The sequence below is a fragment of the Antechinus flavipes genome, chromosome 1 (assembly GCF_016432865.1).
Source record: "Antechinus flavipes isolate AdamAnt ecotype Samford, QLD, Australia chromosome 1, AdamAnt_v2, whole genome shotgun sequence".
In the NCBI taxonomy this organism is placed as follows: domain Eukaryota; kingdom Metazoa; phylum Chordata; class Mammalia; order Dasyuromorphia; family Dasyuridae; genus Antechinus; species Antechinus flavipes.
In genome coordinates, this window is record NC_067398.1 from 85,018,660 (window position 1) to 85,032,188 (window position 13,529).

At 33.6% G+C, this 13,529-nt stretch overlaps 1 protein-coding gene across 1 annotated transcript in view; it reads right to left on the minus strand.

The window, feature by feature from the left end:
* DAG1 (dystroglycan 1) overlaps positions 1–8,816 on the minus strand; it is a 28,844-nt gene extending 20,028 nt beyond the window's left edge. The window contains exon 1 of the mRNA XM_051986621.1: positions 8,433–8,816. Within this exon, the coding sequence (XP_051842581.1) occupies positions 8,433–8,717 (285 nt within the window). The 5' untranslated portion in view covers positions 8,718–8,816. The remainder of the gene's footprint in view (positions 1–8,432) is intronic.
* Positions 8,817–13,529: the final 4,713 nt, after the last annotated feature.

Here is a 13,529-nt window from a genome sequence, read left to right on the forward strand (position 1 = left end):
TATGTCTTCTGTAGCTCATTAGAGCCAACAAACTATAAAAACATACTATGTAGTCAAGCAACAAGTTTTATTTAGTAAGGATTTGTAATTTTAAAGTTAAGACTAAAAAATTTAAGCAAATAGCACTTACATATAATTTGCTTACATATAATAATGCTGAGGAACTTTCGTTGTTTTTCCCATCATCCACATTAGCTACACAGCATCATCTGACATAGTATCATATATCAAACACCAATTGAGACAACTGCTTAATTTTACAGGGGTCAAAACTGAGGCCCAGGGAATTAAGTGACTGGTCTAGGTTACAGAGCTATTAAACAATGGTCAAAATATGATTTTTGATCAGTTTAATACTCTTTCTACCTCATGTTTCTCACTCTTATCTCCAGAATGTTGCAGTCAATGGTGTATAGGAGATCCCTTTCCTAAAATACTGAATGAGAAATTCCTGAGCATTTAGCATTAATCTATTTCTAGGTCCTACTTAACGTAAGAATTTCCTTTTCTATTGCTGAAAACACTTATCTCCCAACTCATCCTTTGTGTTTTTTTTCCCAATGAGAATATAAGTTCCTGAGATCAAAAATTATCTTGTTTTCTTGAATTTGTATACATAGCACTTAGCATAGTAAGTTTTAATAAATGGCTTGCTGATAACTGTATTGGATTTAACATGTATTTTAACAGATTTAACATGTATTGAATTACCTGCCATCTAGGGGAAGGGGTGAGGGGAAGGAGGGGAAAATTAGGAACAGAAGGTTTTGCAAGAGTCAATGTTGAAAAAATTACCCATGCATATGTTTTGTAAATAAAAAGCTATGATAAAAAAATTAAAAAGAAAAAAAGTCTTACCTCTCTATTCTTCTCTTCTTTACTATTCTGACTGGTTAAGGCCCTGATTTGGACATTTAGGAAAGATTTAACAATATTTCTCTGAGTTTCCAAGACCCTGTGGGAATCTGCGCCATCTTTTCTTATATTCTGCTCAATTATTTCAGATTGTTCATTCATTTACTTTCCTTTGGTGATTATAATCTAGCTATAATCCAATGGCTCAGCCAATTTCTTTTAATTCACTAGCAATAGATGTGAAACATCAAAAGAGCTTTAATCCTAGTAGAATGTTTTAACTTCTTTGCTCCATGAACTTTTCCACAAAGGAAAATAGGGCAACTGAGACTTGGAATAAACTCTCCAGTACAAAAGAAAGGGTCCCAGCTCTTCAAAACGGAAAACTTTTTCCTGAAAAATTGTGGATATGGGATGCATTGTCCTAGGGGATCTTTCAGTACTAGTCAAGGTGGCTAATAAATCAAAACCACCTCTAGGTTCTACTCTAGTCCAACCTTTTTGTTTGTTTGTTTGAATTATCTCCTTTTATTTTGTTTTCATTTTCCAATAGCATCTTTCCTATCCAAAAAACCATCCTTGACCAGATCTAATAGCAGCTTCATTAAATATGTCTACAGTACTGTGTAGAGAAGTATGTTTTAGCCTTCTAGAGTCAAGACTATAACCAAATAAATTTCCCAAGTTCTGGTCTACTATCAAATTTGTATCAAGATTCACAAATGAAAAACATTTTGCTTAAATGGTCTGGAATGTATAAATTCACAGAAAACAAGGTAGAAGGAAATAAAATGACGGAGCTAGATACATAAATATGAAAAATACTATATTGATGAACTATAACAGATCCCTATTGTGTCTATGAACAAGAAATAAAATCAAGATAACCATGATTGTTTATGAAAATAGAAGCTTAATTAAGTAGTTTAAATTTCTACATAACTGGAACATTTATCAAAAATGGGTCAGTCTCTAATCACATTCTCACATTTACTCTAATAAGAATTTTTATCTAATTTTAACTTAATTCTCACCATCAAGTTACATTCATAAAGTTTCATATTCATTGTCAAATTATATCTACTTCTCTTTTTATGCCATAAGCAAAAAAAAAAAAAAAAAAAAAAAAGAATATGCAGGGCAAACAGCACAAAACTATTTTTCATAAGCCAAACTTTTAAGTTTTGGAACAGTTGAACCCAAGCAAATGCCTTTCTGACAAACCATCACCCACAAGGAGATGCCTTTCATTTCAAACCCTTGTTTCCAGATGTGCTTATGTTTACAAGGGATCTATTCAGAATCCAAAGGGATACCCACTCAAGGCAGGAGGAAACTACAGTTCATTTCTCTTAGAGGGAAGGCACTATAAAATTCCCTGAGTAGCAAAAGAAATACTCCTTTCATTTGCTCCTGCTCCAAAAATTGAAAAGGATCCTCATTGTTCTCACTAGAACAATCTGTGTGCCTGTGGAAGTGGCCAAGCTCCCAGCCCGAAAGCTGCTCTCAACCCCACCAAGGGCGCTTATTTCATGCACAGGCAAAGTTCTGACAAACAGCTTTTATGAAGGGAAATGTGTCCTGTTTCCAGACAGAAAGAACACTCTGACAAGGAAGAGAAAAATGAAAAAACACAGACTCTCAAGCTTTACCCAAGACAGATACCTGAAGTTTTAATACTAAAAGAATGGCTAAAGTTTTCTCCAAAAGGAGGTAACAAAAAAGCCAATTATTTTTCAAGAGTAAAACAAAGATCAAATCAATTTGCCCTGAGAGTCTTTCAAAAGCCAGACAACTAAGTTCACCAAAATCTTCAGGCCTTCAAGATTCTGAGAAACCTTTTCTAGTTAAGATAGTCCTTACCCAAATCTCCAGAAGCAAACATTTATTTTCCTCTGACAGCTACTCCTTTGGGAATTTCTCTACCAGCTAGGCAAAGCTCTCTCTTCAGAAAGTCAAATTATGAGGGGCTCAAAGTGTCAGTGGTATAATGGAAAGAAATCCTAGCTTCTTTCTTCATCACCAGTATGACCTAGAACAGTAATTCCAGACATAAGACTAGATCAGCTCTAAGAGCTCCAAGCTTTTATCTACATACTGTCAATAGGCCTTCCTAGAAGAAGTCTTCCCCTTTTTTCTAACCTCTGGAAATTATAATCTAAAAGAAGAAATATAAAAGAAATACATGAAATGGCTATGGAATAAAGTCATTAATTACAAATATAAAGCAGCATATTATTAAATGCAATAGGAATATATCAGAACATAATTGAGTCAATATATAGGTATTAATTAAGTTAAAATTTTAAGAGTTTATGGAGGGGCAAGGGCAGCTAGATAGCACAATGGATCTAGAGAACTGACCTCAGAGTCAAAAGCACCTGAGTTCAAATTCTATCTCAGCCATTTAACACTAACTATTTGACCCTGGACAAAAGTCATCTGACCCCAAAAATCTTAAAATGGGAGAAAAAAAAATATGGGCTCCCTTTGGAAGTTGGGTTTCAACTTCTATCTTTGCCATTTAGTTGGAAAGCTGAATGACTTTGGAAACTTTTAAGATTAAGACATCTGTTTTGTGTACAGCTGGAATAAGGTCTGTCCTACTTTTCTCACAGGTTAAGATTGCATATGCTATATATCAAACTGTTAAACATCTTAGGGAGGGAGAGAAAAAATTTGCAAATCAGAATTTTATTAAAATTAATGCTAAAAATTATCTTTACAAGTAATTGGAAAAAATAAAATACTAATAAAAAATAAAATGAGAAATGAAGATAAAAGAACTGAAAAATTAAAAGCACTAATTAAATGAAATTTTATTAATCTCCAATATCTGCTTAATAATTCTGCTACAGTAGAGCATACAAAAGTAGTATATCACAATGACTTTGTGAAACAAACATTGTTATCAGTCTCATTTTATAGATGAACATTGGTTCTGGTCCAATGATGACAGATTTACATCTGGATGAGACTTTAGAGGACATCATGTCCTTATTTTACAAACGAGGACAATAAGAACCAAGAAAGTCACATAAGTTATAAGCATCAGAGTAGGAATTTGAATACAGGTCCTGTGACTTTGGAACTAGTGCTCTTTCTGCTGTACCATATCAGAAACTGAGAGAATTAATTATTTGCTGACAAAGAGCCAGTAAATATGTCATATGATATTCGAATGAAGGTCTGCCTGACTCCAATTAAACACTCTTAGCCACTATGCCATGTCTCTTCTGTGTAGGTTTTTTTTACCATCTACCTGCCAAATATTCCTAAAGCATTTAGTCTCCTTTGCCTCCATTATTCTCTGCTTAATGACATATTTATCTTCCAGATGCTACATGCCCACTTTTCCAGAATATAAATTATTTAAAGGTAGGGACTGTGTGTTATTCTTATACTATCTTGGCATCAAGTTCAGGGCTCACAAATAGTAAAGTATTTAATAATTATTTGTTGAATTTAATTTAACTGATGGAAACCTTTGAACACAATTTCACATCTGGGTCTTAGGATTTTGATCTAGAAGGGAATGAAAAGATCATATAATTTCACCTCTTCCCCCAAAGCAGAAAAATCCTATCATATATTTTTAGTCTGAAATAGAGCTTAACCTCTAGCAATTTTATTAAAACTTATACTTTAAAAATTCACATTAAACTAAGGGGCAGCATACTGTACATCTTGCAATTATAATTTGAATTTAGAAGTAGAAGAGTCTGTAGGAAAAGGAATCAATGCTCAACTGGACGTTCTTTCAGGTCCTCTATTGGGGGGGGAGGCCCAAAGTTCTTGTAGAAGATAGTCTCTGGTAGATCCATTTCTGTCAAAAGTTCCCCATATATCCCCAGTATGATCCCAGTTATTTGCCAGTGAAAAGACTGTCCTTGCTGGGTACACAAACCTCCACTTTTACTAATTTGCCTTACTATCTAAGAAGTGTTCAGCTTTCTATAGATAAATCTCTACAAATCCTGTTTGTACAGTGAAAGCTCCTTAATATCTAAATGAATAAACTTGTTAAATAAAAGCCTTTCCATACACATAGGATTTTTCAAAAGAAACCTCTTGTTTTAGTGAGTAATTGCTGTCTCTTTGATCTTTATATCAAATACCACACTAAAATATTGAGATTCAGCTACTTGATGACTTGGTTATTGAATGAACCCATGGCAGTCAAAGTGACTCCTGTACAGTGCAAATATCTAGTGCAGATGCGGAAGAAAATTAACTTAAGTCATGAAATATGTGTAGGCCAGGATGCTGAAAACTATTTCCACCATTTAGATATCAGTTCAGTTGTAATTAAGTTGTACAGGCAACTCATTGAACAAGGTGACAATGAAGTCTGAATTCTAGGAACAAGAAGATAGTGCTTCTGAGGCAACTCATCTTGATGCTGCATGCTCCTTTTAGAGATACCTGTGTCTGATGATGCTTAATATTATACATTAGGTAAGAAACAATACTTCCCCTTCTCCACCTCCCCTGCTCGCCAAAAGTAGAGTCAAAGACTAAAAATCTTCTTTCTCCCAATGTTTTAAATGTACTTTTAGAAGAAAAAACCCTCAAATTTTCAATTTCTCCATCTGTATGCATGTACACAAGCTGTCCAATGCCTAGAATGCACAGCCTCCTCAAGTTTGTTTCAGAAGTCGGTTCGTCTGTCAGTTATATGAGATCTTTCCTGTTCTCCTACTTTCCATCAACCACATCTTCATTGCTCTCTCCTTCAAATTATCTTGTCTTTACTCATCTGTGTTTATGTTCTTTACCCCCAAAAGAATGTAAGCTCCTTGAAAGTAGGAATTCTTTCATTTATCCTTAAATCCCAAGGCCATCCCATAGTGTTTTACTCATAGGCAGCACCTTTATATTTGATGAACTGAAAACCCAAGATGGGATTTCTCATCATTATACTACGTTGAGTAATGGGAACTCAAATAGTTGAGTTTAAAAAAAAAAATCTCCAATATTTACATAAATGACTCCTCAAACACATTGGCACTTTCAATTTCTATGACTTGCACCTTCTTTCTTCCTCAGTCACACACAAGGGGGTATGATTAAACCTGATTTCATTCTATAATCCAGAACTATGAAATTCCTTTCACAGATCACAATCTTCTAAACTTCCATCTCCCACATCTGCATAAGTTTTTTATAAACTTCTTTTCAGCTCCTAAATAATTTAATTTAAGTAAATTAATAATAATTTAATTTAAATAAATTAATTTCTTGAGACCAAGGACTGTTTTATCTTTATAGTCTCAGAGCCTGGCATAGTGTCCTGCACATAACAGATGCTCAATCAGTGTTTGTTGACCCTAAATTAATTAAATACACTAGGAAAAGATTTGCTGGTAGCCAGCCAAAGTCCCCAAGTCCACTAAATACCTTTTGATGGTATTAGTCAGGATTTTTCACAAACGACAATGCAAATGTTACAGAATCACAGAACTGAAAGAAACTTTTACAATTAACATTTAGTCTAATATCTTTATGGTATAGATAAAAAAAAAATTTAGTCCAAAAAGTTCCTTGCCCTAATTAAAATGATAAGTTAATGGGAAGAGCTGGGATGAGAATACAGATCTCCTAATTCTAAGTCCAGTGTTCTTTTCATTAATCATGCAATGCAGCCTCTTGGTAGCAATATAATACAGATAGATCAACAGAATTCACAAACTCTCAAGCATTTTTTTCATCGTAGTCACATTCTTATCTCATTCTATCAAAGGGTTTCAATTTCCTCTCACTGCTAACTAAAATGAGCAATCATAGGTTTTTTCAATTTCCTCTCACTGCTAACTAAAATGAGCAATCATAGGTTTTTATATTCTATATAAGTAGATCTATATTTTGTTGTACTTCTACCCAATGGTTTTTTCTTATGTGTGTGTGTATTATATTACATTATTATATACATACACACACAGCACACATCTTTATTTCCACTAGGAATATCAAAAAAGATTCCCAAGATACAATACTCCTGAACTCAAGAGAAAAACCTAATATAGACTGAAAAAATAACTCATAGGCTCTGAGGAGACTGGTTTGAACTTGGTATAGAAACAATACTAGAAATACCATATTAAATTAGCAAAGTCTTTTAGTTGTTTGTATTGAAACAATACTATTCCTACTCTCATCTCAGGAAGGAAATAATACTAGATTTGGGAGTCAGAAGAATGATGTTAGAACCTACCTTTGCAACTGATCTGGTCTTAGACAAATCCTTTAGCCTGTCTGAAACTCAGATGTCTTGTATATAAAATGAAGGGGTTGGATTAGAAGACTTAAGATGCTTTCTAGATCTACATTTAAAAATCTTATTATATTCTGGCAATTTACAATCTAACAGTAATGGCTTGTGTGCCAAAACATCCTCTATAAAAAGTAAAATGAAAGAAAAAGAGAAAAGACTAAGGATCAACTTTTCAATCTTAAGGAGAAAAACTTTGAGGATTTTCCTATATTCTCAGAAAAAGTTATCAATGTGAAGCAAAAGACAGTCTTAAATAAAACTCTATTCCAGAAGTTTTAGAAATTACTTTAGGAGAGAGTAAGGGCTTCTAAAGATACTCTGAACATTTTATTCTTCATGCATTAAAGTCTCGATGATCCCAAAATCAGTTTTTTTCTGAAAGAAAAATTTCTCAGGAAAAAAAAAAGAAAAAAGAAAAATACAAAAGTAAAAGCCTGATAAGTGATCACTCTGTATAAACCCTGGGTTCAAAGCCCAAAACATATAAAATTCTTTCCATGAGACAAGTAGATTCAATAAAACAGGTGTAACAAACCAGATTTTCCACATTTTGATAAGCTAAAAATAAAAAGATCAGTCAATGATTCATCGTGACACATGCAAAGAATTCCCTTTCTTTAAAATGATATTAGTTTATCTTTTTTGTATATTAAAGGAGCAATTTTCTAACTTTTTGATATCAGGACTCCCTCACACTTTTACAAATTCCTGAGGAATCTAAAGAGCTTTTGTTTATGTGGACTATAGCTATAAATATTTACCATAATAAAAGTTAAGACTGAAAAAAATTAAATATATATTAATTCATTTAAAAATAATAATAAACCTATTACATGTTAATATATTTTTTAAAACAAAAATAATTTAGTGAGAAGAATGGCATTGTTTTACATAATTTTGAATATATTTTTAATACCTGGCTTTAAAAAAAAAAAAAAGCTGAATTTTCATATCTGCTTCTGCATTCAATCTGTTGGGTTGGGTTTTTTTGGAAAAAAAAATAATAAAGAAAATCTGGCCTTAGATATGTAGTTAGAAAAGGAAGGAATATTTTAATAGGAAAATAACATCTTACTATTATTGTGAAAATAGTTTTAACCTTATAGAACCTCTATAAGAATCTTGAAGATATACAGGAGTCCCCTGATCACACTTTGAGAACTGTTGACTTAGAGAAACTTAAAAGCTTGTTGTAATCAGAAGGATATTAAAAGCTGCTATATCAAAGACAAAAATGAAACCAAAAAACGAAAAGGGATGTTAGAAAATCTTGCTCATTTTTACCACATAAATTCAATCTCACCTTAATTATTTCTCCATTGGAAGCGATTAAATCTGTTGGAATGGCGACTCGAAATGAGCGACCTACCACAGCTATACCATCTGGAATGCCCACAACAGCTGGGATAGTCTCTCGAAGATCAGAAAGCATTGAATGCATTGATGCTTCTAACTGGTTTTCCCAGTCCCTTACTACTTCAGAGGGTTCACTGGGCCAGTGGGACTGAGCCGAAGCAATCATTAGAAAAATAAAAAAGGTCCTCCCCCAAAGAGGGGACAGTAGTACAAATCCAACAGTCATACTCATTACAATTTCCAATTATATTAAAGCCAAAAATTGTAGGACACTGGCCAACAGTGTGGAGCAGATTCTATTATCTCAGCTTTGGCACACCTGTTCCATCCCAGCAGGTCTTCAAAAACTAAAAGAAAAAAAAAAAAAAGAAAATTTTGGTCAACATCAGAATACAGATTTTGTCTCACATAAGCAAGAAAGCTGCCAGTAACTCATGACTACATAAGCATTAATTATTCAATTCATTGAGTTTGCACTTACAAACTCACTTTGATTAATTTCCAAATATCAGTGATTTCACTAGTAAGAGTATTACTATTAACTAAAGCAAATAGTAATCCCACCATGCCATAAAATAAGACAATCCCATATTCCAAGTCTTTGCAATTTGGTAAAACTTGCCTGAACTTGGGCTTCCACTGATTAAAAAAAAAAAAAAAACACCTTTAAGAATTCATCTAGTAGGAGCAGCTAGGTGGGGCAGCTAGGTAGCGCAGTGGATAGAGCATCAGCTCTGAAGTCAGGAGGATCTGAGTTCAAATCTGATCTCAGACACTTAACACTTCCTAGTTGTGTAACCACAGGCAAGACACAACCCCAATTGCCTCAGCAATTGAATCCATCTAGTTACACCCCTAAGAGGAGGGATCAAAAAGGGGACTAAAAGAGGAGAACTTTCAACTTTACAAGAAGATAAAAATTTTACTTTTGCTCTGAAAACAAAGAGAATGAGTCTTCTAATTGATTTTCTCAGGCCCTTACTACTTTCTAAGGCTTTACTGGACCAGTGAAAACTGAGCCAAAGCAATCATCAATAGAAAAACTTTTAAAATCCTCTCTAAAGAGGGGATAATAACACAAATCCAACAGTTATTGTGGTTAACAGGTAACTACCAATGAAAAACTTTTCTAGGTTAAGATCTTTGTAGCAGAATTAAGTTTTAGGAATTGATCAGAATTACTAGTATCTTTGACTTAACAACAGGGTTACTAACTTGTCTTTGTATTCTCCATAGCTGTGTAACCTAAATGTAAAAGCTATTCAATTAAATTACTCTTCAGAGTAATGTGAATGAAACATGTAAATTGAAATATTGTGGTTATATAAATTATTCTCCAGGTTCACTTCACTCTGCATCAGTTCTTACAAGTCTTGCCAGGTTTCTCTGAAACTATCCCCACCATCTATTTTTTACAGCACAATAGTATTCCATCACATATATTATACCATAACTTATCAGTCATTACCCAATTGATAGGCACCTCCTTCAGTTTCTAATTCTTTGCCACTACAAAAAAAAGCTGCTATAAATATTTTTGTGCATGAGCCCTTTCTTCTTTCTTTGATTTTTTTATGGTAGAAACCTAGATACCATCTAGACACCAGATAGTATCACTGGGTATGCACAGCTTGTGCTTTGGGCATAATTCCAAACTGCTTTCCAGAATAGCTGGACCAATTCACAACACAACACAATAATATACCTATTTTCCCACAAGCCCTTCCAGCATTTGTCATATTCCGTGTGTGTGTGTGTGTGTGTGTGTGCTTGTTCAATCTTGATGGATATGAGATGAAATATCTTGAGTACTATCATTAAAAGTCAAGAAATAAGATCTAAAGCCGCAGAAAGTACCTGCACAAGGCAATTCTAACAAAGGTATATCTTTAGGATTAAACAGGGAAACAATGCTAACCTTACACAATAGTGTATCACGAAAGAAACTGAGTAGGATCACTCACCAAATGATGAATGATCAAAGGATTTTTTAGTTTTCAAAAGAAGAAATGAAACTATCAATAACTTTTGTAAAAAAAATTTTTTGGGGGGGGGAGGGGTGTTACGGCAATTGGGATTAAGAGACTTGCCCAGGTCACATGGCTAGGAAATGCTACTGGTCTGAGACCAGATTTGAACTCAATAACCAAATGAAAGACTGCTCCAAATAACTAAGAAAAACATTTCCCTTCATATCATATGGACAAAGATAACAAAAATGAAAAATTACAAAAGCTGGAGGGAATATAGGAAGACAGACACATCCTATTGAAAGCAATGTCTCAGAAATTATGACTGGGCCAATTGTTCTGAAAAATAATTTGGAATATCCTGGAAATTTCAAATTGTAACAACACAATGAACAATAGTTTAAAAAAAAAAAAACACACCTAGAAATATGGTTCCACTGAAAAATAGCTAAACTGTGAGACACACACACACACACACACAGATGGATGTAACAAAAGATGATTTTGCATGATGACAAATAAGAAGAATTCATATCTTGGGAAGATTTAGGTGGCCGATATAGAGAAAAATAAGGAAAAGCAAGAACACAATTTACATAATAACCATAGTAGTGTAAATATTTACATTTAAAAATATAACTCTGCTATGATGAATCTTTAAAGATAGTTGAACACAATATTAATGAATTTTAGATTTCAAAGAGTTCAGAAGAAGAATAAGGAATAACCCATTGATTAAAATCCTACAGAAACCAGTCCAGGACAACTAGAAAACTCAAGAACGAATTTCTAGAGGCAAAATGGAAACAGTTCTGATGAGGAAAAAAAAAGTTATAAAAAGAACAGTGTAGATATTCAAGGAACTCGCCAAACAAATTAAATTTTAAAAAGACATAACAGAAGATGGAACAAGAAACAAGATTCTTTAAATGACAATGCTATCACTGCTAAATCTTAAAAACAAGCAGTGTTGCCAAGGAAAGCTAAAGAAAAAAGAAACTAGTTTTTTAGTTAAGAAAGATAATCAAATAAGGGCTGAACTACTGTTTTCAAAGGACAAGGCAATGAAAACTGACAAAGAAAAAAGCAAAGAGACTAATTTCTTATTTGGCTAGTTTTCTATGCCAAGAAAAAGGGATTTTCATTGGAAAAGCAAAATGGCTTACCAGTTGATTCATAAAAAGATCTATACTTAATGATTACCTGGCCCAGATGAACTATTTTCTCAGACAATGAAAGAATTAGCAGATGTGATTGTTAAACTACTCTGTGATGGCTGAAAGATCATGGAGAATGGGATGTATATCAAAGGATTTGGAGAAAGGTAAATATTATCTTGATTTTTTTTTTAAAGGATAGAGTCTGCAAACTATAGGCCAGTGAGCTTGACTTTGATTACTAGGAAGGAGTTAGAGCATATCATTAAAAAGATGGTTTGTAACCATGGAGAAAAGGAAAACAGTGATTACCAAGAGACAGCATAGTTTCATTTAGCCTAATTTCCTTTTTTTTTTTTTGGACAGGTTCAGGGGAATAACGTAGCTATAACTTATCTAAATTTTCACAAAAACTGACACTATTCTTCTGGAAAAGATGAAGAGATAAGAAATATATGGTATAATAAATAGTTAGAAGGATTCAGATCTGTTTGAATGGACAGACTCAAAGAGTAGCCAATGATAGCTCTGTATCAACTTGGCAGAACTCTTTAGACTAACACCCCATTTTGTGCTTGAGCCTGTGCTGTTTAATATGAATGTGGACAAAACATGGCCTGCTCATGAAATCTACAGCTGACACAAAACTGAAAGAGAGAGAGAGAACACACTGGATGACAACAAGGATCTAAAAAGGTCTTAAAAGGCTATACAACCTTAAGTTAAATGTAATAAGATTAAGTTTACTAAAATTAAACAGCAACTTACATTTACATTTGGGCTCAAGAAAAATCAACTTCACAAAAAAAAAAAAAAAAAAGGAAGTAGACTTGTTTCTTGTGTCCCAGAGGACAAACCAGGAACAGTGGGCAATAGCCGCAAAGTGCTATGCCAAAGTAACGTGTACCATCTTAGGAGATAATGGATATTCCCACACTGATGTTCTTTAAACAGAGGTGAGAATAGATATCTGTGTGTGTGTGTGTGTGTGTGTGTGTGTGTGTGTGTGTGTGTGTGTGTAGATAGATAGATTCTAGGTACATTTCATGGCAATTACTTTCTGACTATAGGCTGGAGCTGGATGAATGCTGAAGTCATCTTCAAAATCTAAAATTTCATTATTCTGATTCCAGATGACGTCTGTGGTGGGGCACATTCTCAACATAATCAACATGCTGGTTTATTCAATCAGACCTTTATTAAGCATATTACAACATGCCAGATATTATATGTAGCATTGGGGAGACAAAGAAAGAAACAAACTAGTTTGAAAGAGTTTTCTTTCTAATGCAGGACATAGCAAGTAAGTTTGCTCACTCTCCGAAAATCTCCTAAATCCAGTTTATATAGTTCATTTGCAGTATCTGCTCAATTTATATGTATCAATAGAACAACTTTTCAGGATATATATGTATATATATATATATATATGCAAATACACATTGGCCAAAAGCTATTCTTCATTAACTTTTCTTGTGTGAATAGTTAGCCTATGTGCTTCACTGACTCTTATAGTTGAGAGATTAAAAGGAAGGTCCCTAATACATTAGGAGGATTTCTGAACAAGAATCACACAGAATGGAAAGGCGTATATGGATTGTGTTCTGCATCAGGGAAGGGATTATCCATTTGTTCATTATTTATGCCACTATTCCCTTCCATTAGTACAAATAACTAAGAAATGACTACATGACATTATTGACCTGTGTTTTCTTAGAAAAAGTCAACCTCTCTAAGCAAGTCAAGGGTATCATACACAAAGCAGCATGCAGCCTTAGTCATTAAAATCTAACTGGGAAATATTTAACAAAATAAATAACAACACAATAACACCAGGTTGTCCTCCTAAATGGCTGGCCCTCATTTCTATCTCATTTAACACCACTGGACTAGATTATTTCAAAAGTCTTCTTCATG